This window comes from Aspergillus pseudodeflectus (genome assembly GCF_044049435.1).
Source record: "Aspergillus pseudodeflectus strain CBS 756.74 chromosome Unknown BJX68scaffold_19, whole genome shotgun sequence".
Taxonomy (NCBI): domain Eukaryota; kingdom Fungi; phylum Ascomycota; class Eurotiomycetes; order Eurotiales; family Aspergillaceae; genus Aspergillus; species Aspergillus pseudodeflectus.
Window position 1 is genome coordinate 295,470 of NW_027263795.1, and position 19,629 is coordinate 315,098.

A 19,629-nucleotide genomic window follows, 5' to 3' on the forward strand; every position below is an offset into this window, starting at 1 on the left:
GACTCCTTCAAAGTCTGGGCTCCAGACGGTTGAGCTGTCAAGTGTCAGCCAGACTCCTTTCCATCATCCATGATTTCCCCATGGTCGCCGGTCGCACATCATGGCCGCGTTGGGAAACACTCGAAAGTATGCCCCACCAGAGAATCACGCAGACTCGATTCAGACCGGAAAGTCTATTGGTGGGAAGCCGTCTCCTAGGTTAGCCGTCTTTTTAATAATTATGATTTACCCAAGGCACAAGGGAAGAATGGCCAGTGACAGTTCGAACACTGGGGGTTGATGGCTGAAGTGAGCCACAGCAGGGCGGGGTCGGAATGCCGTCTCCGTAAGTACTGAATTGTGCTGCGCCGCTGACCAGATCTCTCCCTCTCAAGCATTCTTACCTCATGACTTGAACACTTGATGATTCTATCACAGCCGGCCTAGATAGTAGTGATTTAAGCGCTTGTAATTTGGAATTCCCCTCCTGAATCGCGGCTCCGTCACTAATTTGGTTTTGACGCGCCGTTTTCTTGTGAGGCTAGTAAGACGGAAACGGAGATTGGACCCCCTCCTTGATCGACGATCAATCGAGCTGGAGAACGTACTTGTCCTGTTCTTTCTCACAGGAAATGCGCAGAAGTACCATGGACTCTTTTTTTTCTTTCTATCTCTTGAAAATCTACTTGGTTCTCAATTGATCGATCCTGAATCGAGAAGAGCAGGATGATAGAAGAGAGATAATGGAGTCCAGGGAGAATCTCGATTAGTTGCTTGTTGTTCCTTTCGTCGCCACGGGGCAGGGTATCAAAGACATGGATAATGCCCCAGTTGCATAACAATGCCCTTCATGTCTTTGGCCGCCGTCACTACTGTTGGGCTGCCAACGTCGGGCTGTCAGGGACCAACACAAAAATGCGAGAAACCAACAGGTCATCTCGTTTGGCCAATGAGAATCGGCGATGGATGGCAATTTCTTCCCTAGCGCAAGGCTGTCACAGCTGTCACATGAACTCAACTCTTGATCCAGTGCCAGAGTCCAGCCGTTGCCTCGACCATCTCCACACCTAGTCCACACTGGCACTGCGCGATCATTAACACCAGAGTTCAGTGTTCACCCATTATTGATGAAATTCGAGAAGCTCAAACCTAGATTCTTGATCGCACTACTGACGGAAGTCTCGATCTCACCGTTGTCCAAGATCCGCGGATTCCGCAACGATCCGAATCATCGCAGACCATCGGTCGAACCACGGTTGCGTCTGGGGATATGAGAGTATGTCAGTTGTCCAGTAGATGACCGCTTCCAAGTAGGGTTCTCAACTAAAACTTTCAGGTGACGCAGGATTGCTCGACTCTGCAAGCTCTGCTTCAGGGTCATTGAATGTTGACGGCATCGGTTATCGTACTAGGCAGTGGGGGCGCACGAGTCAAGAAGCCTACCAGAGTGCTTACCAGACTGTCGGGTCGCCAAGCACATGCCCTATCCAACTTCATTTGGCTGCATAGGGGTTGAACGAGGAAAACGATGCAGGATCCGAGGGCCGTACGTAATCCGCGTCTGCGTATGATAGTCAACGTATGGAGTAGATTATCTGACGCTGGCGGCCAATGAGGCTCTTGTACGTGCACTATTTCAATAGTCCAGCGCGCTCATAGGCTCATATACCGCGCCGATTTGCGTTAGCAGGCGAACAGTGCGCAGCAAGGGAAGAAAGTGAGTCCGCCGGACCGCCACAAATCCCCTGATAGGCAATCTGTAGCCGACCAGATTCAAGATTATTATTGACGGCGGATTGACGGGCGCTCAGAAGAAGTTTGGGTGTCGCTGGGCCAAGAAAAATGACATGACGACGGTTAGAGCCTTTTATTCCGCACGGGGAGTGATTCTTCCCGTCCCAAGGCTTACTAGTATCCTTCTCATCTCGATCACGATTCAGACAGATGATAGATCCGACTTCGAAGGCTAGCAGGATCCACTTAGACAACCTCAATAGGGTCTACCCACCTAGAACCGGGTTGGCGAGGCTCTGATGGCTTCTTTAGCTCGAGCGATACTCAGGGTTTCTTCTCCTCATGAGCCTTGACGGACTTTAAATACCTATGCCCGAGAAACAAAACAGGTGTTCTCCCTATCAGACTAAGTCCTGAAGTGACTAAGTGGTCGCTTGCCCGCTAGCGCTCCCCCTTTCCGCAAGATCTTCATGGCCTGCAGCCATCGAGTGACATAGAGTCGTCGATGATCTTTTCAGACCATTGGAAGATTCTACACTGGGTCTGCGTGGCATTCGTTGGTCAGAATCGCCCGGTCCTCGTTTATAGGGCTTGCAAATCGCGATCAGACAGAACTCCCATGGATGATCTGTCTGTTCTCTAGATTGAGACGGAAATCATCTAGATCGGCTACCAAACGGTTGTCGATGGTATCCAGCCAAATGAGAGCTAGTACTCGAGGAGATGCCAGTAGCCCTGGCAAACGGATGAGCAGCGCGGTGGCTGACAACACCAATGAAAGCGGCCTCACCATTTCATGTGAAGTACCGCAGCAAGTTGGATGTAACGGTCGAACAGCTGCTGTCCGACCTGACCTGCTTTAGTTCCTGTCCGCATGTCTAATCCGTGTCAGAATCTGCTTTTCCTGAGTCGGAGGTCCAGCCCAAAGACAGATTTTAGAGAAGTTGTCAAGAAGAAGCTCCTATCCGCCCCGTTTGCAGAGTTCGGCAGGTCGGGTGTGACCAAGAGTAGAGTCTCGTTTAATGGCCCCGCATAATGATGAAAGTGCTGACCGAGGGCTCAAGTTGCCTTGCTTCAACAATTCGGCCGATGGCGGATGCCAAAGCTGAGCGCCATACATGACGTGACAGGACTAACTACTACTCAATCGATCCCATGTTGGCCAGCAATGCCCACGTCGTCTGGGCCACGTTCGGTGCGTTAGTATCCTTTGGCTGGGTTCTGAAGGATATGGGGAGACGGCCAGTGCAAGAACTCAGAGTTGGGCATCCTCGGATTCCCCATGCCAGATTCGACAATACCACCTGGCACAGATCTCGATAAGGGACCCAAAGAGATGGCGACAGAGCAAGGATTGAGTTCCTTCTCGCTTGTAGAGGGGTGATCTGGGATTCCACGTGACTTATTTTCCAGTACTATCAGGTGGGCTGTGCGTTCGGCGCCCGCGGGCGCAAGGATGAACTTGAACCTCTCTGGCTTCGTATGAAAATTAAGAGTTCGGAGAGTTTTGGCGTCTTCTTGGCGAAATCATTGTTTGCCGGTTATGGCCAGAGGCAGGGGCCAAGGTGGCGCTCACAACCATGATGAGCTGCGGTATCAAGTTGACTCTAGTGCTCGTATCATCTGCACCAGTGTGTTGTAGTCCATAATAGAGTTCCATAGTGGGGCCATGGAACAGGTACAATCCCTCCACTGCTAAAAAAAGCGTTCTTTTGAGGACCTAAAAGAGCAAATCGAAGGAGCATGGGGCGCAGCAGTCTACCACGGGCAGGGTTTTGGTGTAGACACGGAAGGCAGAGGACGCAGGTATTCTTAGACACTCAAGCCATGCTCTGTTTCATGTTCCAAGGTATTTTGAAACACACAAGAGAGCCCCAGGAGCCGAAGCCGGGTCGGGGCTGAATGCCGATTCGAAGTTTGGAACGGGCGCCCCTCTGAAGATGTCAGCAGACCACCCAGATCCAGAGATAATATTTGTTGATGGCTGACGAACCCTGTGGTTGGTTCGTGATACCGGATTTGGGAAGGTACGTTCTTTGACCTCGATCGACAGTTCCGAACGGCTTCTAGAAAGATTTAGAGGATCTAGGACCTCTTACAGCACGGTGTTATGATTGTGGCACGGTCCATGCATGGTCTTGGTAGCCCACCACCCCAAGATGACTGCTCGATTTGGTGAACTTCGCGTAGCTCTGTGGTGTCGTAGGCGGAACACGGATCTTCCTTGCGTCTGGTAGGGGTTTTGTGAAGCCCTATTGCTGTGAAATGCCATCATCAATCTGCTAGCCTCTCTTTTGCGCTCAGGGAGTCAACAAAAGGTGGCCTGAGGACAACCCTCTCAGTGAACTGCTAGACCGACATATTGGGGAAAATAGAGTTCATTGACCATGAAGTGGCTCATGGATCGTCAAGTCATTGGTCAAGAGCAAGAAATGAGTCCTTCTATTGACCTTCCAGAGCCACTGAGGGATTGACGATGAACCAGAGGACAAAGGAAATCCAGCGGCGGAACCACTTGGCCCTGGTTCCTGCGTAAGCCAACCACCCTCATGAGGACGACCATCAAATCCACTTGACAGCTGCAGCGCCGTAGATCATGGGCCCGGGCAACGTGCATGAATGCCATTCCTGCCCCTCTGGCTTTCCAGTCTCGGCAGGTTCACAGGCAATGAACGAAGCCCCGGGAAGAATCTATTTCAACTAAAAAGTGGAGAGTAAAGTTAGACGGCGTCGAGGCTGAAGACAGATGCAGACAATTCTGACAGCAAGACACACCGACTCGAGTGATCACAGTATACTGGAACGGCTTCGTTGAGGCGAATGACCGGGTGCAGGGGCATATTGTCCAACCGCATTGAGGTTCCTCTGTTATCTCCTCGATCTTTCCTGTTTGGGTCCTGTTGTGTCTCCTGGCAAAAGTTTCCATGTCCGCCACACTCGTAGTTGCTGGCCATTGGCCCAATGGCGATCAATGTTGAGAGAGACTAGGGTTGCCTATGTAGGTGGTACATGCTACTACAGAGCTCGTAAGAGGTCGGCTGGCCAACGGGCAGGAGTAGTCGAGTATAACGAGAAGAAGAGAAGGCACAGACCCCGCTATCAAGTGCAAAGGCAATCACGGCCCATGGAGGCCTGAAACATGCTGGACCACCAATGAAGCAAAGCCTTCACGTGATCAAAAAGTAGCCAGAGGAGGGGAAATTAGAAGAGCGGCCATACCACGAGGAGTTTAGGTTAATCGTGGCCGTGGACACGATGCGGAGATTTGCGACCTGGAAGCGAGTGCTGCGTGCGCCATGTCAAAGGATAGAAAAGGACAAGCAAACCCAGGCTAGCCTCGGATCCTTCGCCCGCCAAGACCGCCCTGGGGGCCATGCAGGTCGTCTGTGACAGCCTGCCACAATGAGCGAATCAGATGGGGGCGCGTTGGGGGAAATTCACAACACTAGCGCGGTGAGGTTGGTAGGCCAACTCGATCATTCTTCGAAGGAACTCAGGTTCACGAACATGGAGCCTCCACAACAGGTACAATGTGGGTACAACGCCCACCCATCATTGGCGTCGGAGGTGATAGCCCTCAGATCACGACTGGCGAACTTCTCACTCCTGAATCCTGATCGATTTCATGGATTGTTGCCGCCCCCGATGCTAAAGGTACCATTCGACGGCTACCTCTGGTACAGAAAGTGCCCGGCAAGGGTTTCGAGAGCCTCGAAGCCGTTCAGTAACCAAGGTACACTCGAGGGGGTGGGCTGAAAACCGGGCAGCTGATGAGGTATTGCCGAGTACCACAAGAAGAGTTTCTCTGGAAGAGGAGGGGAAGCGCAACTCTCTGGTGATACAAATTGCGGAGTCTGGCTTGGCCTTCCACTGTGTAACTACGCAGACACAATATGGTCAGCCAGTGGTCTCTCAAGCCGTTGAGATCCTGAAGTTGCGTAGAGCGCTGATGTCACTCTCTCAGCTCGGACTGTGCGCTCTGGACAGAAACGTATAACCGTAACGGATGCTCTAGTGATGTACGGTTGATCAAAAGTTTATTCCAGAATGACAGACAGTCGGCTTCGATGCTGGGTGACTGGGCTATGGAATCCGAGCTTCCAATTCCGGAGTGCTCAGAAGAGTGAGAATGCTTGAAAGTTGAAGAGGCGGGACGGGGCACAGAAGATAGGTTGGACGGAGTAGCGACTCGTTGATGATCTGCTGGAGGAGAGATGGACGATAGCGTGACCGGAGACGAGATTCCGGTCGGTCCACAAGCAAATGGCCAATCAACCTTAGAAATTAACAGAGATTTGTCCGTGATCTGGGCTAGGCACGGTCCATCGTGGGCCTACTCCACGGACCATGGTGGGTCCCGTCATATCCAAATTCGAGCGATAGCGGCCTCATCCTCTGAACTCCTAGAGGCAACAACCGCAAGGGTGAAGAAGCTAGCCTCAGTATGATCCCCATGAGACCATGAAGAGTATTTGGTAGCGAGTCCCTAGGTAGGCGATGCACCCCTCTGGTGTCTTGTCCTCTCAGACATCAACCAAAATCATGATCTGCTTGTACCCGAACCATCAACCAGAAAACTTTCAGACCTCTTATTTGGCATGGTTTCCCCTTCCATGATGAATCACGATATTGTTTCAGCCAATCACTTTGCAACCTTGGACACCAGTCGAGACCACCACCCAATCTCCTACTACTCGTCATCTCATGATATTCTCATCTTTGGCCGACCTAGGCGTAATTGTGGCCAAGTGTGAGCAATGATAGTAGTATTATCTCGGCCCAAATCCCCCCTTCTACCCATTTACGTTCTCATATAGCTCTTACTGACCAGGTATTACATAGCATGTATTTGGTTCAACTGTAGGGGATGAGGGTATGATCGCCATCCCGCACGCACAGTTCCGTCCACGGGCGTGCTTTCTCCGGGCGGGAACCGGACAGATTGGGTCCGGCTCACTGAACTCATGCACTCGTCGTCGACAAATGCGGAGAAAGGAGGAAAAACTAGGCATATACCTATGTCCCAGGGTTACTACGATCAGATCTGAGGGTTATTTGGCGCCGCCTAAAAGGGTGAACAATCTCCAAAGTTTAACGCCCATGACAGGCTTACTTGAGGAACCCGCGGAAGGCTAAGAGCATGACAGAAACAGCAGTCGATCAGTGACCCCCAATTTGAGTGGCTGTCTGATGGCTTGCTCCACTTGCGTTCTCCATTATTGCTTCACGGTTGACACCTGCCAGGAGGTCGACAAGTACATACTAGGTGGCGAGTGGAAAGATGAAGATTTCATCTCTTCTTCATTAAGTCTCCTACAGTAATGTCATTTATTCCTCACATTTGACTTTCTTGGCTCTCCATTCGTTCTAGATATTTACTTTATTCGCCCGCGTCTGTTGACTGGTCGAGTGCGCCTGATATTTTGACCACTTCATATCTCGTTCAGATAGCCCCTGTCAATTATCTCCGACCGCCGGGTTTTAGAGTAAGCCTGCATTATACGCCCCTCTGGCTTTCCCCTGTAGTAGTAGGTAGGTCCCTACCGACACTACAGCAGCTGCAGAAGGTGGTCCCACCAGTTTAGCCTCACGCTCTCAGCGGTATATCGTCGCCAAAGCTCGCCATCGCAATGCTGACTGCGATTATAATTAGAACCTGCTCTCAGGCATTATCTGTAAGTATCGAGAATAGAATAGTACCCCAGTCGTTCTGGGGTTCAAGCTGCCCTGCCCGGATCTGGAAGACCGCGTGGTTCGCCCCAGAGAATCCAGAGGTCTAGAAGACTGCTCACAATCGACGTACATTGGATGAACATAACTTGCACAAAGAAGGGTCCCTGACAGGGCCACTTTGGAAACGACCGGTGTATCTAATGGGGCTATTGTAGAGGCTGGGGCTAGACAAATGGCGTCTGTTGGACCCAATCACAAAAAAAGAAAATGGAAAAGGAATAAAGAAGGTTAAAAATAATCAAATTCGTTTTTAGAATAAAAGAATTAAATCAAAGCAAAATCCAAAGGAGACTAGCACGGACAGGGGGGATCAGGTAGCGCGGAATAGAATGAGAGGCCTTGTATGGAGTCCCGACTGTCTGGGAGCCGTCACACAAAAGGCCTCACAGTGTTGGATTGAAAAGCAGCGCGGCCCCAGTCTTTGAGATGCGAATTCCCTCCTCACTGAAGCATCTCAGCTGCGCTAGTTATTTCATGAACTGTGGTTCCAGAGAACAAACAGAACCATCACGGCCATAAACACCTGCTTATACCCACCAGCTTTACTCTTCTTCCAACTCATCCAACACAATCCCGCATCAAACCCTCTGCTTGTTCCCGTTGCCTACCTCCTCCTGATAGGCTCTGTTCTGGCCTTTCTATTTGATTATTGTCTCAAACTCCCTGTCCCGCTCATCCTTCAAGAGCTTTTTATCCACACCATCTATTCATCAACCACTTGATCCTCTACTGTCTTCTTCTTTTGCATCTTCTCCTCCTATTCTCTCTTCCGCCTCTGGCATCCACCGCAGATTCAGATCCTACCCAGGAATTCTCTGTTAGCCTTGTCCGCGCGTTGACTCTTTTGTTTCAACTATCACTTGATAGCAAACCTGCGTGTTTCACTTGCTTTCCGAGCTGGTTCCGGATCATCACGGTCATATCTGAGCACCTGGTCAAGAGGCATTAAATGCACAGAATCCACAAGCTGAAGCCAACATACAGCTTTGAATTCCGGATACTCCTCATATTCCACCATCTGTCTAGTTCGTGACAGCCCAACTCTTCCAAGCCCTCAGCCAGAGCTGCTCCACACGCAAGAACCAGCACATCTGCTACCCCGCGCGCAACAAGACGGAATCGTCTTGTCAAATCAACCTCAGAACCAGTCTCTCTACCATTTATACCTACCTAGACAATGACGGCAGGCACCGCTCGATTAGTTCGTGCTCCTCCACCATCCCCACCTCAATCACCAAGCAGTTACGCAGGCTCTCAAGCCGTCCAAGAACCATCCGGCATGTACTCTACGGCGTATGGGAGCCAGCGGCCTTATGGAGGCTCCGTACAAGCCAACGATATATCCTTCGGAGAGCAAAGTTCCCTTTCAATGGTGAGTGTTTGAGCAGCGCACAGCCCTATCCTTATTCTGCATAATCTAACACAGCCTCGTAGACTATGCAGTACGGCCCTACGAGTGAATACTCCCAGAATGTATCCTTGCACCCGGTAAGAATTCATCTCACTTTTGCTATTAGCAAAGGTGCTTAAGTTATGGCTAATGCAAGCATAGATGCTTCCCAACGGTCCCCAGGTCAGCACTCCACCGGCGGAGGAACCTGGTAGCCTTGGATCAACTGGAGGCCATTGGGAATCACCTTCCCGGAGAGCGATTTATTCAAAAGCAAGAGTGCAGAGGTCGCCCAAACAACGACGCAGGACAAAGAGGGGCAAGGACAGGGAGCCACGGGCCATTTTGCCCGGTCCTCTGAGCGAGATCACAAAGCACATGACAGATATCCCTCTCAAGGATATGGAGGAGCATGTGCACCGCTCAATTGAGAAACGTCATATGGAGGTGGCTGAGAAAGGCGGCAAGGTCGCCAGGCCGATGAATTCTTTCATGCTCTACCGGTCAGCGTATCAGGAACGGACCAAGCAATGGTTCGCCCAGAACAACCACCAAGTCGTTTCTGAAGTGACCGGTGATAGCTGGGCACGAGAATCCGCGGAGGTCAAGGCGAAGTATATCCGGCTGGCAAGCATTGAGAAGCAAAACCATCTGCGGGCCCACCCCGGGTACAAATTCACCCCTACAAAGGACAAGAAGAAGCGATCAAGCTCAGAAGACCGTTCTTTCCTTGACTACCGGGGCACGCCTTGCCGCAGTACCCCTGGTCGCAGCACACCCGGGATGGACAGCAATGGTTGGGACAGTAGCCGCTCGACTCCCTTTGACACTATCGACCATGGCTTGCCAACCACCGGATACTTCCCTTCGTCGTGGCCCACAAGCAATCCGAGCAGGTCGTCCTTCTCTGGCCCGATGCTTACCTCTGAGCCTTCCCAATATGTTCAGCCAACCGCCAACCCAGCCCTCTTGGGATATCATGTGGAGGATGTACATGCGCGCATGGGCAAGGTGGATTTGGACGAGATGCAGTACCCGTCGACCACACTCGCTGGACTGCCTGGAGCAGCCCACCATGACCTCCTCCAACCCCAGACACAAATGACAGGCCAACTCGACCCACAGCTCCTGGAATATTCTGGAGCTTCTTCCAACCAAGAGACTGGCCAGCTTTACGGAAACTCACACTACTCCTTGTGGCAGGAATCTCCGGGCCAGAACAGCTATGTTCCTGTCCATACGGAGCCTAGCCCAACTCCTTTCACTGGTGCACCGGCCTCCCAGCAGGCAATGGATAACCGCTGGGCATGGGATTCGAGTCAGGGAAACTCTCTTGATGCTGCTGGCGGTGATTTTGATAACTTTTTCAATGATTCCACGGGCTATTGAAGACCTCTCCGTTGGTCCTTATGATGATGACGAGAATCATGAGCTGGATGCCTCCAACTGAATATGTGATATGCGCCGGCTCTCTGCACAATTTCACTTGCCTGGGTGGCCTTCTATCTAGCAAGGCCCCGCGACTGGTATTTCGCGGCGCAAGTATCAAGCAAGACAGTTGACATGGGTGGTATTTGTCTCGCGCCTGAAGCAACTGTTTTGAGATTGTCCTTTTCTTTGAATTTGTCTGTCTTTTCTTTAACGCTACCCGTCGCCCTTGCATTCGGGAGGAAATCTGTTGAACGTTTAATCATCTTATTGTCTTGGTAACTGTCAGGTTCGACTCATAGAATTGTATTTCGAGAGTGATACACATCCATCCTTAATTAGACTAGACTTCATTGAATTATGTTCCTTCGGTTCAATCCTTACCGAGATTTGCCTTAATTTCTGCAAATCATGGGCGGTCCCTAGATAGTCAACTGATCGCATCCGCCATCAGCGCTGATTCACCCTAGCCGTTATGGGTTCATGTCCAGAGCTCGTAGGCGTCGTTGATGAGGCTTTTGACAAGCGTCTATGAGAATAGTACATAAAGCAAGGCTGGTTCCGAGAAACAAAATCAGAATAAAACGTGAAAGAAACGTGGAGGTGAAAGAATAAAGGAAAGTCAAGAGTTCAAAATATGGTTGCTCCCGCACGTGGGTCACGTTAAAGCAGCGACGCGACCAAGGAGGCTCAAGATGAACCAGGGAGGATCATTGCTCTCAAGACCTCTTTTCAATCACCAAGTTTCGATCTGAAAGAGTCCAAACACGCTCACAACGTCGGCACCTCAATATAATCCCTATTGTCCAATTGTACCCTCCCCGAATCGTCTGACTCCCAAAACGCATTGCGATCCCCGCACACGCGCCACGAGAATCTCACCCAACACGCTCCGCTATCAACATGTACGGAGAATTAGGCAACAAACTCGTATGGCTGACTGGGACGCCTCTGTCATAACCCAGTTTACTGACTTACGTCTAGGTCCAACACGCCAAACGCACCCAATCGCTCGCCCACCTCCCTCCCTACCAAACCGAGCTTGTCCGCACCGTCGCCCGCGAAGTCCGTGACCTAGACCGCGACGTCGCTCACCTCCTCGCCCCCTTTGAAGGCGTCTTCAATCCGTCCCAAGAGCCCGCTGTCGCATGCGCCTTGTTAGTTGATCACCTTTGCATCCGGCGAAACAAGCGGTGCCTACTTGCCTACCACCGCGTCCGTACCGAGAAGCTAGAAGAGTTATGTTGGAAGGGCATCGATGTACTAGAGCAGCAGGTACCACCAGCGACGAGCGGTGGCGTGGGACCTGAAGAAGGGGGATCCTCCGGTGTACAGAGCTCGCAGGCGGGAAACGAGAGCTCGTTGAGTCCCGAGGAGGAGGAATATTTCCGGCAGTATTGCGATATGCTTGCTACATACAAGGGGCAGTGGACGGATATTGACCTTACGGGGAGTCTGGAGCCGCCGAAGGATTTGTTTATTGATGTAAGGGTTCTGAGGGATGCGGGGGAGATTCAGACGGAGTATGGGTATGTTCTTCCTACCTACGCCTCACTAGGCTTTCTCTTCCGTTTGGAAAACATGTCGCTTGATTGGGAGGTAGAGGACATGACTGCGACTGGACTTGGCTAATGTGTGCAGGGTCATCAATTTGACAAAGAATAGTCAGCTGTACGTGCGACATGGGGATGTGGAACGGCTGATTGCTCAAGGATTCCTGGAGCGGTTGAGTTAATGCAATTGAATGCTCGTGGTTTGCGTGGGATGTTAGAATTGGAGTTTGAATGGGGCGCATATTTGCTTTTGTGATACCCGACCTGCTATTCGAGTATAGATTGGAAGAGCTGTCAACCTGCCAATCTAATGAGGTGGTATTCGGATAGAGTATTTACCTAAGAAGAATTGGGGTTAAATTTTCATGACTAAGTGTTCCTGAGCTCTTGGCTGCCTTTTGAGTGGAGGTGTCGATGCAGCAAAAAAACCAAGTGTTATGCTGCACCTCATCGGCTGATCTCCGAATGCGTAACTACTCCGTAGAGCTCTGCAACAGCTCCCATTTCCCAACATCAGCACCGATTCTTTTACTCTATCTCGTCCCGCGAGGTCCTTGGGCAATTACCTGATTACTTCGCCAGAAATGCCTTCTTGTTCATACCGGCCAAGAAGAGCGGAACCAAGTGGGCCCGGCCAGAATCCAGAATCCTCCCATGATAAGACTTTTTAGTCAATTCGTCGATAAGACTCAACAGGCAACCCACCAAAGCTTGGAACGGCCTGGCACACACTTCATCTTCGTCGGCGTCCGCACGCATTGCCCCGGTTCGTTCTCCCCCATCTCATGTCGTCGCGTGCACGCCTTCCCTGGCTCGTCTCTTCACCCGCAAGGCGATGCCCATTGTCGTCGCTGTCGCCATAACCAAGTCTTGCGTCATCGCCAGCCTCTGACCATCATCCGCGCGATTGATTGAAGGAATCTGAAGCCTGCAGTCGAGGGCTAATCTCGAGCGTGGATTGCGAATCAACGTCGTCCACCGCGGACTATCTGTGTTTGTGCCTTGCCCGCGATGGGGGTCTTGGGCCGTCGATACCGCGGGGACTCGCGGGCCTCCCTCCATCGACCAATTTCGGCTGAGCACATTGCTCCGGACACATTGGATGCTCTTGCTGAACCGAGTAGCTTTCCTCGCACGCTGGGTTCGGAACCGGTATTGACGGGCGGGACAAGCTTCAGGACACCGAGTCGGTCTTTCTACCACCGCTCGTTCCATAATATTTCTGGTATGGAGGAGCTGTTTTCCCCCGAATCTTGGTTCTGTGTTTATTGACTTGAGTATCTAGATCCGGCACACTACTCCTCTCATGGCCTTCGAGAAAAAACTGCCGAATTAGCCTCCTTTGCCCTGTCCCGGGAACCCAGAGATCTACCTCCAGCCATGGATATTTTTCGACCCATGGACGGTCTAACTGATTCGGAACAGGCATCATCACCCAGCCAGCTCTCGGGCTTCTCGCAGGGACTGGATGAAACAGGATCCGGCTCAACCGGACCCGGCTCTACAGGCCTCTCTCCCGGTTCATCGGTGCTAACAGCTATGATTCGTGACCCCTCGTCTAGCCTCAATCAAGATCGGAGAGAGAGTATAGGGAATCCGACTGGATCGGGTGGAGACACAACGGTTAGGCCTTCCGCTTCAGTCGATGATGCAGAAGAAGAGGACACCAGCACAGAGCGAACATCTTTGCTGACCAAGTCGCCATCTGCCAAACCATCCAGGAGCTATGGAATGGCTGGTGATGTGGAACGCCAGGCATTTGCGCCAAAAGAGACGCCGAAGGCTCTCCCAAGGGCTCTGTCCAAGCTCTCCACAACGGTTCAAATACTTGCCCATCCAAAGGCATGGGATGCTCGGGCTGTATGGCGACAAGGCATCGTACATCCGCTAAGTCTGCTGCCCTCAGTCTTCCTTGGCCTTCTGCTAAACATACTGGACGCTTTATCATATGGCATGATCCTATTCCCTTTGGGTGAACCTATATTTTCTGAACTGGGATCAGATGGTATTTCCATGTTCTACGTGAGCACCATCATTGCTCAACTGGTGTTCTCATGTGGTGGCTCGATATTCCGCGGCGGTATCGGCAGCGAAATGATCGAGGTCGTTCCATTCTTTCACCAAATGGCATTTACGATTCTGAACCGCGTCGGCGAAGATAATCCCAAGTCTGTCATTGCCACCACCATTCTAGCTTTCTCGGTTAGCTCTGTGCTCACCGGCCTGGTCTTCTTCTTAATGGGGACCTGCAAGGTTGGATCCCTCATTGGATTCTTCCCTCGACATATTCTCATTGGGTGTATTGGAGGCGTTGGCTTTTTCCTGATCTTGACAGGTCTCGAGGTATCCGCTCGCCTTCCCGGGTCTTTCGAGTTCAACCTCCCGACTTTGCAGAGACTTTTCAGCCTTGGCATTGTGCCCCTTTGGATAATACCTTTATCACTCGCGATTGGTCTTCTCGTTCTTAAGCGTTTCGTCAGATCTAACTTTCTCGTTGGTGCTTATTTCATTGCTGTCGCCTTGATCTTCTATATGATCAAGTTTTCCGCCCATATACCCATGGCATCATTGCGGAACAATGGCTGGGTGTTTGATGCTCCCTCATCTTCAAATCCCTGGTATCATTTCTATACCCTCTATGGTAAGTCAGTTACTCACCCATGGATGAAGTGCTCTAATGTCCTCAGATTTTGCTGCTGTCGATTGGCCTGCATTTGTCGATACGATTCCAGCAATGTTTGCGCTTACGTTTTTCGGGATACTTCATGTTCCCATCAATGTTCCAGCCTTAGGCATCTCGACCGGTGAAGATAATCTCAATGTCGACCGTGAGTTGATAGCTCACGGCGTCACAAATGCACTTTCTGGATTTGCGGGCAGTATCCAGGTATGGTTACAGGTCAAGGGGAAGAGAACTTTGCTAATTAACTACTAGAATTACCTTGTGTATACCAACAGCTTGCTTTTTATCGACAGCGGTGGTAATTCTCGCCTAGCCGGTCTCATGCTTGCAGGAGCTACTGCTGGAATTATGCTGGTTGGACCTGTTATTGTCGGCTTCATTCCCGTCATGGTTGTTGGAGCGCTGATATTTCTGCTGGGAATTGAGTTGATGGAAGAGGCACTTGTGGATACTTGGGGGAAGCTGCATCGACACGAATACTTGACAGTAGGTTTTTCTGGCCTTATTCACTTACCTTGTCTAACATCTTAGGTTGTAATTATTGTCGCGACTATGGGCGTCTGGGACTTTGTAACTGGAATCCTTGTCGGTATCATTCTGGCCTGTTTGAGCTTCGTCGTCCAAACATCACGGAAATCTGCCATCCGCGCAACTTACTCTGGCAAGATCGCTGGCTCAACCGTTCGCCGGCCCCCGATTCAACACCGTTTCCTAAAAGAGGCAGGGCGACAAACATTGATCCTCAAACTCGGCGGCTACCTGTTCTTTGGGACAATCGTGGATGTCGAGAACACTATGCGAGGTCTCATCGAAGAGGAAGCATTCAGCCGGCTCCCGATAAGGTTCATTATATTGGACCTTTCTCGGGTGTATGGCATCGACTTTTCAGCGGCAGAGGCTTTCACTCGCATTAACCGTATCTTGAAGAAGCGGAATGTGCAAATGACCATCTCGGGTCTTGACGTAGAAGGAGACGTTGGGAAAAGCCTCCAGAATGTGGGTCTTTTCGAGCCAGAGCTCGGGGTCCGATTATTCGAAGACCTGAATTCAGCGCTGGAGTACTGCGAGAACGACTATCTCAACGTCTTTTACAGCCACCGAGAAGCGTTGCTACAGAGGACGGCCACTTCAAACAGTCTGGAAGTACCAGTGTCACAGCATCACCCCAAGTCAGCAGTGGGAATCGTGGGCTCCCCTCGCCATCAGTATCTCCAGCGAGCAGCTACAACGACGCTCAGCGAAGACGAGACAGCAGTAATCATCCCTGCGGCGTGGTCCGCAATGCGCCAACCATTGCCCCTTCTTCTCCAGACGTTCCAGGGCCTCACCTCACGGAACGAAGACTTCTGGTTCCCAGCATGCTCCTATTTTGTTCGCGAGAACCATCCTGCGGGCACTGCTCTCTTTCAAGAGGGCGACATCCCCAACGCGTTCTACCTTCTCGAGTCTGGGATGCTCCGCGCAGAGTACGAGCTACCCCAGGGTCGATACTTTGAACTCATCGTCGCGGGGCGGCCATGCGGAGAGCTGCCGTTTTTCAGCGAGACACCAAGAACGGCGACTGTCAAAGCCGAACAGGATTGCGTGACGTGGAGCCTTGATGCTGAAAACTGGAAGCGACTCCGGGAAGGAGAACCCGCTATTGCGCGCGAACTGTTGACGGTTAGCTTGAAGCTGACGACGGAACGGATGGACAGCATTACTTCGTAAGTACCTTTGCAGCCCTGATGATCTATACTTCGCAGGTACTAACTGACCCGATTGCAGTTATGTTCTTACGATGGCGGCATAATGTGGCATAATGCCAAGCTTCACTTTCTAGTTGTTCTTGGTGCTGTACAGATACATTAGCGGTGGTCGGCTGCTCTTTTGTTCGCTGTTGACTTGCGATATCCTGTTGTATTACACTGATGAAAAGACTTGAGTCTTCTCTACATCATAATCCTAGGCGGAAATTCTGGATTGCCATCCTTATTCAAACAATGATAAGACGAGTTGCATCGCCATGTTATTGTTACTCAAACCAAACTACACATATATGCTCGAGCGATTATAGGCTTAATATCCTAGATCTTTGGTCGTACCAGGGATGAGCAACTAGCCAAATGCGTCAGAATTCGATGCAGATACTGAACCTAGATTGGCGCGTACATACCGTGTACGGCGGTACGCCCTGAAAAGTAGCTACAAGTCAATAGGCCTAGTCGCCGACTATAGAATCTTATATATCGATTACCGCAGGGCTAAAGAGTTGCGGACGCTTTGGTGCGCGAAATGATGCATGGGAGATTGCTGATTGTTTGCCCTGTTGGGTGTGAGTCCGGCAAGAAGGCCGTACTTGGAAATCTCCTATCTGCTCGGAATCGTGTAATCCTCATGTAGTATAACGTGACTGCCGTGGCAACCATTCTTTAGTCCAAGACAAAGAAGTTAAGCCAGCCCATAGATACTACGAAGGGACGAGGATTGCGCGAGGAGGGGAAGCGGAGGGGTTGCCTCGTTAGTTCCAGGTCGTCTCAGGTGACTCGAGGGTATCCATTATTGCAGAGCGAAAGGCTGCCCGCTGCGCTGCACTGCGCCCTTGCGCAAGTCTGCCCGCAAGGTTGATTGATAAGGATCGAGGACAAGCCGCGTGCGGGCAACCTTCAAAGCACATATGGTCTACGTGTCTATTTACCTTGTTTAGTTGGTGAGCTACGAGCATAGGGTAGGATAGGCTACGCCGTATTCGCGTTTACGATTTGCCATGCTTTGAAGATCATGCATGAGGTCCGTTTAGGATTATTGATGGTGATTAATAGTGTTGTTCTTAACTTGACTAGTTCATTTTGACTTAATTTGGGGATCTTAGCATTCGGGAGTCGTTCGGCAGTTTGTCGGGAGGAGGGCACTGTATACCGGTGGCTGGCACTAATGCCGAGCGAGACTCGTGAGAGAAAATATGGGCAATTGATGGGTGAAGGGTTAAAACCAGGCTGCGATGGCTGGTCGGTTGTGCGGTTAACTGGAGATGAGACGAGTGAGGGGTTAGTTGATCCATCGTCCAGATGCAGAGTCGCAGAACAGAGCAGCCTGCAGGCGACTGACGGGCTGCAGGAGGCCGGCCGGCTGGCGGCGAGTGGAGAGCGAGGGCTCGGATACAGTGATACGAGTCTTGTCCTGCACCTGTCATGGCGATCCTTGCAAGAGACGAGAGGCGAGGAGGGGTCCGGATTTGTGCCGTCTGGACGACAAAATCAGCGGTCAGAGTCCGGTTTTAAATCTGCGACTGGACTGTGCAATTGTGCAAGGAACTGCTGTTCTTTCTTGAGGATTGCGGGTGTCTCCCGCCGTCACCTGCAGAGAGGGGGCGGTTATCTACATGAGATGAGAATGAGATGGATGCGATGTGGCTCTGTACTCCGTCTTTACTACTGTACACCGTGCGGACTGCGGAGTACAGGACTGGTGCGTGCAGCGCGGGACTGAGGACCCGACTGTCTCCAAGATGTGGGCCTTGCCTGAGACCTCTTAAGTGAGCATGAGTACTCCGTACTAGTACGGAGTAGTAGTTGATAAATTATGAGGAGAACCTGGGAGAGACGGCGGCGGAGAAGAGCGAAAATTTCCGACGGTGAGGGAGTCATCAAACAAGAGGACGAGACTCGAAATTTGATGGACATTGGGAGACGGCTCATAGAGGATCATCAGATCGACGTGTGTTTGATTGGCTGGCGGTCATCACCATTGAAAAGACAAGGAACGAGACGGTGAAAAGGGGGTGGATCCAAAACATTATTGCACGATTTGGAGGTTTCGAGTTGAGCAGACATGAGTGAGATGGCCAGACAATGCGGTTATGACGGATCTTGCTGAGTTGCTCAGGTATCTGCAGAATGATGGCATGGCGCGAAAGCCTCAGAAGGCGTCAAGAAGGCTCAGGTGATGTGATGATTATTGTAGGGCTGGAATTATCTGCAAATGTGGGGCAGTGATGACTCTGAATTTAGCTATACAACCGTGCGATATCAGAAGGGTCATGAGTTTGCGCTGTTTGAGAGAATCAGAGCAGCTCGTGGAGGGGGTCTTTGCCTGCTGGTTGGCCAAAGAACACGCCTGCCGGCAGTCATGGGATATTTCGAGTCGCGTGGACGAAAGAGTCCGTCCCTGCCCAGTCAGTACAACATACTATGAGGAGTGCGCATGTTCCTGGAGCTGATTCAGCTGATAATGAGCCAGATTATCAAATAATTTACGCGATTGTCGCGATGGTCTTCTCCTGGCTTTCGCTGCAAGTTCCAAGGAACAAAGCTAACTGCCTATTGTGGTTGGTGCAAGCTCAAATTTCTGGAACCATGGGCGCATACGACTCGCAAACTTTGAAGAATTACCACTGTTCCGTCTAACTTTTGCAGCCAGGCAACGCGCAACTGTACGATTAGGTCGGGGGCAATGGAGCAGCCTCCTCGTAGACAAAGAGGGATGAGCAAGAGGCCTTTGACAAGCTATGAAGAATCACCACTTCAGACTCTGTTGCTGTCGAGAACAAGTGAGAGCACTGATGGTGTAACAGGGATAAACGATGGATCCCAGCCAAATCCGTGGCTGGATCCACTCGGCGACGGAGCACCTGACTGTCTCAACATTCCTATCAACTCCTGTCATTATTGCCGCCAGATGTCCTGATGAGGTGCTTTTATCGTCCTTCAGCTTCAGATCGTGCTCTTCGTCCCAGATTTCCAATTTGCTGCGGTTTCATGTTAGTTGTGCGCGAGGCCTGGCGCTCGGGAGGTAAAATTAGGTAATTAAGGGCAAGGACTAGACCGTTAAGCTGCATGGCCGGTAGTCTAGAGGCTGGGAGCTCAGGCTGGGTCGTCAAGCTACCTGCTGTCGCGCTAGTTCTACTACAACAAAAGTTTGTCTTCACAAAATTTTTTTGCGCCCTCTTCCTTGCAACTCGTCCAATCCAAATGCGAGAGCTCGTTCCTTTTGCTCTGTGCGCCGTGGGCCCAACGACTCCGAGTTTCAGGCCAGCAAGAAGCTGCCACTGAGCCAGGAGAGCGCATGTTTTGGTTCCTAGGCCTCCGTAAAAGCCCAAATTAACCAGAAAAACTCCTTCTTTTAGTGTTGTTATAGTAGCGCCGCCCTGC

The 19,629-nt window shown here is 51.1% G+C and overlaps 5 protein-coding genes across 5 annotated transcripts; all 5 read left to right on the forward strand.

The window, feature by feature from the left end:
* Nucleotides 1–8,294: 8,294 nt before the first annotated feature.
* On the forward strand, nucleotides 8,295–10,282 carry BJX68DRAFT_74295 (HMG-box domain-containing protein). The gene is made up of 3 exons (XM_071049695.1): nucleotides 8,295–8,818; nucleotides 8,881–8,934; nucleotides 8,999–10,282. The coding sequence occupies exons 1-3, from the start codon at nucleotides 8,624–8,626 to the stop codon at nucleotides 10,223–10,225; spliced, it is 1,476 nt and encodes a 491-aa protein (XP_070899539.1). The 5' UTR covers nucleotides 8,295–8,623; the 3' UTR covers nucleotides 10,226–10,282.
* Nucleotides 10,283–10,975: 693 nt separating this feature from the next.
* Nucleotides 10,976–12,171, forward strand: BJX68DRAFT_236568 (DNA replication protein PSF1). The gene is made up of 3 exons (XM_071040041.1): nucleotides 10,976–11,194; nucleotides 11,249–11,793; nucleotides 11,906–12,171. Exons 1-3 carry the CDS (start codon nucleotides 11,168–11,170, stop codon nucleotides 11,997–11,999), a joined length of 666 nt encoding a protein of 221 aa, XP_070899540.1. The 5' UTR covers nucleotides 10,976–11,167; the 3' UTR covers nucleotides 12,000–12,171.
* A 132-nt stretch (nucleotides 12,172–12,303) lies between these two features.
* BJX68DRAFT_236571 (sulfate transporter family protein) lies at nucleotides 12,304–16,290 on the forward strand. The gene is made up of 5 exons (XM_071040042.1): nucleotides 12,304–13,042; nucleotides 13,136–14,458; nucleotides 14,505–14,704; nucleotides 14,753–14,986; nucleotides 15,032–16,290. The coding sequence occupies exons 1-5, from the start codon at nucleotides 12,829–12,831 to the stop codon at nucleotides 16,208–16,210; spliced, it is 3,150 nt and encodes a 1,049-aa protein (XP_070899541.1). The 5' UTR covers nucleotides 12,304–12,828; the 3' UTR covers nucleotides 16,211–16,290.
* A 1,019-nt stretch (nucleotides 16,291–17,309) lies between these two features.
* BJX68DRAFT_74358 (uncharacterized protein) lies at nucleotides 17,310–18,392 on the forward strand. Its single transcript, XM_071049696.1, has one exon. The coding sequence runs from the start codon at nucleotides 17,414–17,416 to the stop codon at nucleotides 17,966–17,968; it is 555 nt and encodes a 184-aa protein (XP_070899542.1). The 5' UTR covers nucleotides 17,310–17,413; the 3' UTR covers nucleotides 17,969–18,392.
* On the forward strand, nucleotides 18,294–19,593 carry BJX68DRAFT_236575 (uncharacterized protein). Its single transcript, XM_071040043.1, has 3 exons — nucleotides 18,294–18,314; nucleotides 18,365–18,653; nucleotides 18,719–19,593. Exons 2-3 carry the CDS (start codon nucleotides 18,461–18,463, stop codon nucleotides 18,883–18,885), a joined length of 360 nt encoding a protein of 119 aa, XP_070899543.1. The 5' UTR covers nucleotides 18,294–18,314; nucleotides 18,365–18,460; the 3' UTR covers nucleotides 18,886–19,593.
* Nucleotides 19,594–19,629: the final 36 nt, after the last annotated feature.

Excerpts from the sequence above, each read along its gene's own strand:
- BJX68DRAFT_74295 (XM_071049695.1), top strand. The coding sequence starts at position 8,624 with ATGACGGCAGGCACCGCTCGATTAGTTCGTGCTCCTCCACCATCCCCA. Across the intron at positions 8,819-8,880 it reads AGCAAAGTTCCCTTTCAATG|ACTATGCAGTACGGCCCTAC; the intron begins GTGAGTGTTTGA and ends ACAGCCTCGTAG. Across the intron at positions 8,935-8,998 it reads AGAATGTATCCTTGCACCCG|ATGCTTCCCAACGGTCCCCA; the intron begins GTAAGAATTCAT and ends ATGCAAGCATAG.
- BJX68DRAFT_236568 (XM_071040041.1), top strand. The coding sequence starts at position 11,168 with ATGTACGGAGAATTAGGCAACAAACTC. Across the intron at positions 11,195-11,248 it reads GAGAATTAGGCAACAAACTC|GTCCAACACGCCAAACGCAC; the intron begins GTATGGCTGACT and ends ACTTACGTCTAG. Across the intron at positions 11,794-11,905 it reads GAGATTCAGACGGAGTATGG|GGTCATCAATTTGACAAAGA; the intron begins GTATGTTCTTCC and ends TAATGTGTGCAG.
- BJX68DRAFT_236571 (XM_071040042.1), top strand. The coding sequence starts at position 12,829 with ATGGGGGTCTTGGGCCGTCGATACCGCGGGGACTCGCGGGCCTCCCTC. Across the intron at positions 14,705-14,752 it reads GATTTGCGGGCAGTATCCAG|AATTACCTTGTGTATACCAA; the intron begins GTATGGTTACAG and ends ATTAACTACTAG. Across the intron at positions 14,987-15,031 it reads ATCGACACGAATACTTGACA|GTTGTAATTATTGTCGCGAC; the intron begins GTAGGTTTTTCT and ends CTAACATCTTAG.
- BJX68DRAFT_74358 (XM_071049696.1), top strand. The coding sequence starts at position 17,414 with ATGCCGAGCGAGACTCGTGAGAGAAAATATGGGCAATTGATGGGTGAA.
- BJX68DRAFT_236575 (XM_071040043.1), top strand. The coding sequence starts at position 18,461 with ATGTGGGGCAGTGATGACTCTGAATTTAGCTATACAACCGTGCGATAT. Across the intron at positions 18,654-18,718 it reads AAAGAGTCCGTCCCTGCCCA|ATTATCAAATAATTTACGCG; the intron begins GTCAGTACAACA and ends ATAATGAGCCAG.